The 2843-nt window shown below is 50.1% G+C and overlaps 2 protein-coding genes across 2 annotated transcripts; both read right to left on the bottom strand.

Moving 5' to 3' along the window:
* Positions 1-1475: 1475 nt before the first annotated feature.
* PHACADRAFT_266385 (uncharacterized protein) lies at positions 1476-1796 on the bottom strand. The gene has a single exon (XM_007402992.1). The coding sequence runs from the start codon at positions 1770-1772 to the stop codon at positions 1602-1604; it is 171 nt and encodes a 56-aa protein (XP_007403054.1). The 5' UTR covers positions 1773-1796; the 3' UTR covers positions 1476-1601.
* Positions 1797-1819: 23 nt separating this feature from the next.
* On the bottom strand, positions 1820-2605 carry PHACADRAFT_214820 (uncharacterized protein; the record flags this gene model as incomplete). The annotated part of the gene is made up of 5 exons (XM_007402991.1): positions 1820-2041; positions 2090-2176; positions 2293-2365; positions 2415-2517; positions 2582-2605. The coding sequence occupies 5 exons, from the start codon at positions 2603-2605 to the stop codon at positions 1921-1923; spliced, it is 408 nt and encodes a 135-aa protein (XP_007403053.1). The 3' UTR covers positions 1820-1920.
* Between the last annotated feature and the right edge of the window lie 238 nt (positions 2606-2843).

Raw genomic sequence — 2843 nt, 5'->3', positions numbered from 1 at the left:
AGTTGGCGTCATGTTTGCCATACAGCAGACAAGTAACACAGTAGAAAATAAATATATCCAGCCTAACGTAGCTGCTCTGCTGCACCATATAGTGTACTATACTGCGCTTTCTGCGGGTGAAATCTGCATTGGAGCAGGCTGGGACCAGCATCGTGCCCGTCCTCTTGATCGGAGAGGATGATATATTTACTCACCTCAGTAGGTTCGGGACACTTGGGCACCGCAAATGTCAGTCCGACGGTGCGCACCTTGCGTGTGGCGAATTTCCGACAGGAGCAAACGGTGCCGTGAGGACAGACAAAGGACAAACCACGTTGTGAAAGTGCTGCGTCATGATGCAGATCTAGCGCTCTCGTGGACGACGGAAACGAAAAGTTGAATTAAGATGGAGATGAGAGTCAGTGCACGCCTGCCTCTGGGTGACCAGACCTTTCTAGAGCAGCGCAAATCGCATGAGCTGGCGATCAATGGACGGGAACGGATTACACACATAGCGAGCACAAAAACTGGACCTTACTACCATATACGAAGCGCCCGAAGACGACTCCTACCGGCACCGGCAGAAGATATACTTTGATGAACGAGTGAGTCACAGCTTCCGGTAGATCGCTCTTCTTGTAGCGTTCTCTTAGTGAGATGTATGAAGGTCGAAGGTGGACAAAAATAAATATCTTGTGCTGGCAGCGCTGAATCTTGTTTTTACAGCGGCCGACAGTTTATTTCACTGTAATATACCTAATTTATTCGTGTGTTAGTGAATCTATGCACATCTATACTCACTGATGTGTGTGATCATGCAAGTAAGTGCACATTTGTTCAAATCTGTGCCCCGGTACAGACACAACTGGGAGTTTGAGAGTCATGGGCATGATATTTATGTGCACAATTGTGCACCTTTGTGCATTAGTTCTCATCACAGATTCTCCATATCTAGATATAACGATAGCTCAAACAGGAAAAATCAATGATAAGCGCCGCGCGAAAACGAGTTCCAGGCTGCGAGAACGAGTTTTGATGCGGACGAAATGCGGCTTGGGTGCATCTTTGTACACTTATTTGCGGTATTGCGCACAACGTCGAGTGTAGATGCATGTGGATTCACAAAAATACGAATAAACTAGGTATATCACAGTGAAATAAGCTGTCGGCTGCTGCAAAAACAAGATTCGGCTCTGCGAACACCAGATATTTATTTCTGTCCACCTTCGACCTTCATAGAGATGAGAAACTTTGGTGAGTGCGGCAGACGGAAAGTTCTATATCGTAGCATGAGCATCGTAAGTCAAAGGCCTCAATCTTCAGCACACCAGAGGTATGGCAGCGCATTTCGCAGGAGGTAGCTTGCCGCAAGGTCGTCTGCGGCGCCATCTCCAATCTGGTTGTCGTTATACGGATCCCGTACGAGTCGATCAGTTGCTGCTTGCGGCCGACTGCTAACGCCGTGTGTTCTCTAGATGTGCAACTCAGGTATGATTGCTTGCGGTTGCCGACGGCGACGAGCCCGGCTGTCTCAACTCTGCAAGTGTGAATCGGATGGCTATATTTTCGGTGCACATACTGAGTAGAATACATGTTCGGGTCTCGTTCATCTGAAGACCATATCAGTCCATGCACGACTCTACGACCTCCCTCAACCTGGGGATTCGCGGGGTGAAACCTGCCTTGAACGGCCGAACGTGCACTTTTGCGGTGTCTGTGAAGCCCATCGTATCAATCGGCTGAGCGGGATCTTCTTTGATGTCGAATGCCCAAAGGGTGAGCGCCGTGTCCATGAACAGGGAGCTACTAAAACGTCAACGGCGTCCAACTGAATCATAAAACGTTTGCGCTCACTTGTTTGCCACATGTTGCCCAACACATACCCTGCGTTACAGTAAGCGTCAGCGCAAAGTCTGGCGGAGTCTCGAGCTCCGCGCACCGTCAGCCAAAGCCAAAATTGAAAGAGGTAATGTCTTCCTTGAGCTTGCCGGATTTGTCGAACCACCTATTGGGTATGAATTCCTCTGGGTCTGGGAAGACGTCCGGGTCGCGCGCGATGTCCCTTGAACAAGTCTCAGCACAAGCCGAACGATCATAAAATGATACGAACCAATGATTTCCGATGACAGTTTCACCTGCAGGGATCACATAATCACCCTGGGAGATAAGAGTCAGCTCGCGAACAGACGCCGTATTCCTGAGGCATACCCGTCGTATATCAGTTGTGGCGCGATGGGCGAAGCCTGCAGAAAATCATACCCATCAGAGCCGAACGGAGCATCGGGTTACGTAGTGCGTATCCCCATAACTGACCGGACGCCATCGATAAACTTCGAGATGAACGCAGTCACGAGTGGAAGAAGGCTCTCGTCATCGAATGTTGGCACTGAGGGCGGCGATAAGTACCACAACAGCGAAATCGATTCAGCACTTACGCCTATCCCTGCCAATCACGCTGTCTGCCTGTGCCTGGACTTCTGCCTGAGCCTTGGGGTGAACAGCCGCCGTCATGATCATAAATGCGATAGTATTGGCGCTCTACATATGAGCAACTACCGTCAGTAAAGTCTGACGGAGTACGAGCAGGATATCAGCCGCTCACTGTGTCTGAGCGTGCCCCGAACATGGATCCTGCGAGATAGGAGACCTTAGCGTCTGATAAGTCAAGTCCTTGCAGCTGGTCTATCAGATACGTAGCGAACGACGGGGGATCGCCGTCCTTCTGTGCTCGCGGGTTTATTAGCGACCATGCGATTGGGAGATATATATACGCACTAGCCGAGCTCGTGCACCATCAACAAGACTGGAGAAGAGGCCAAGCTCTTCTTTGTGCCATTGGCGAAGAGTGGACGTGACAAAAGGTA

Source organism: Phanerochaete carnosa (genome assembly GCF_000300595.1).
Source record: "Phanerochaete carnosa HHB-10118-sp unplaced genomic scaffold PHACAscaffold_632, whole genome shotgun sequence".
In the NCBI taxonomy this organism is placed as follows: Eukaryota; Fungi; Basidiomycota; class Agaricomycetes; order Polyporales; family Phanerochaetaceae; genus Phanerochaete; species Phanerochaete carnosa.
The sequence above is the reverse complement of the archived record's forward strand: the minus strand, read 5'-3'. Positions and strand labels throughout refer to the sequence as shown.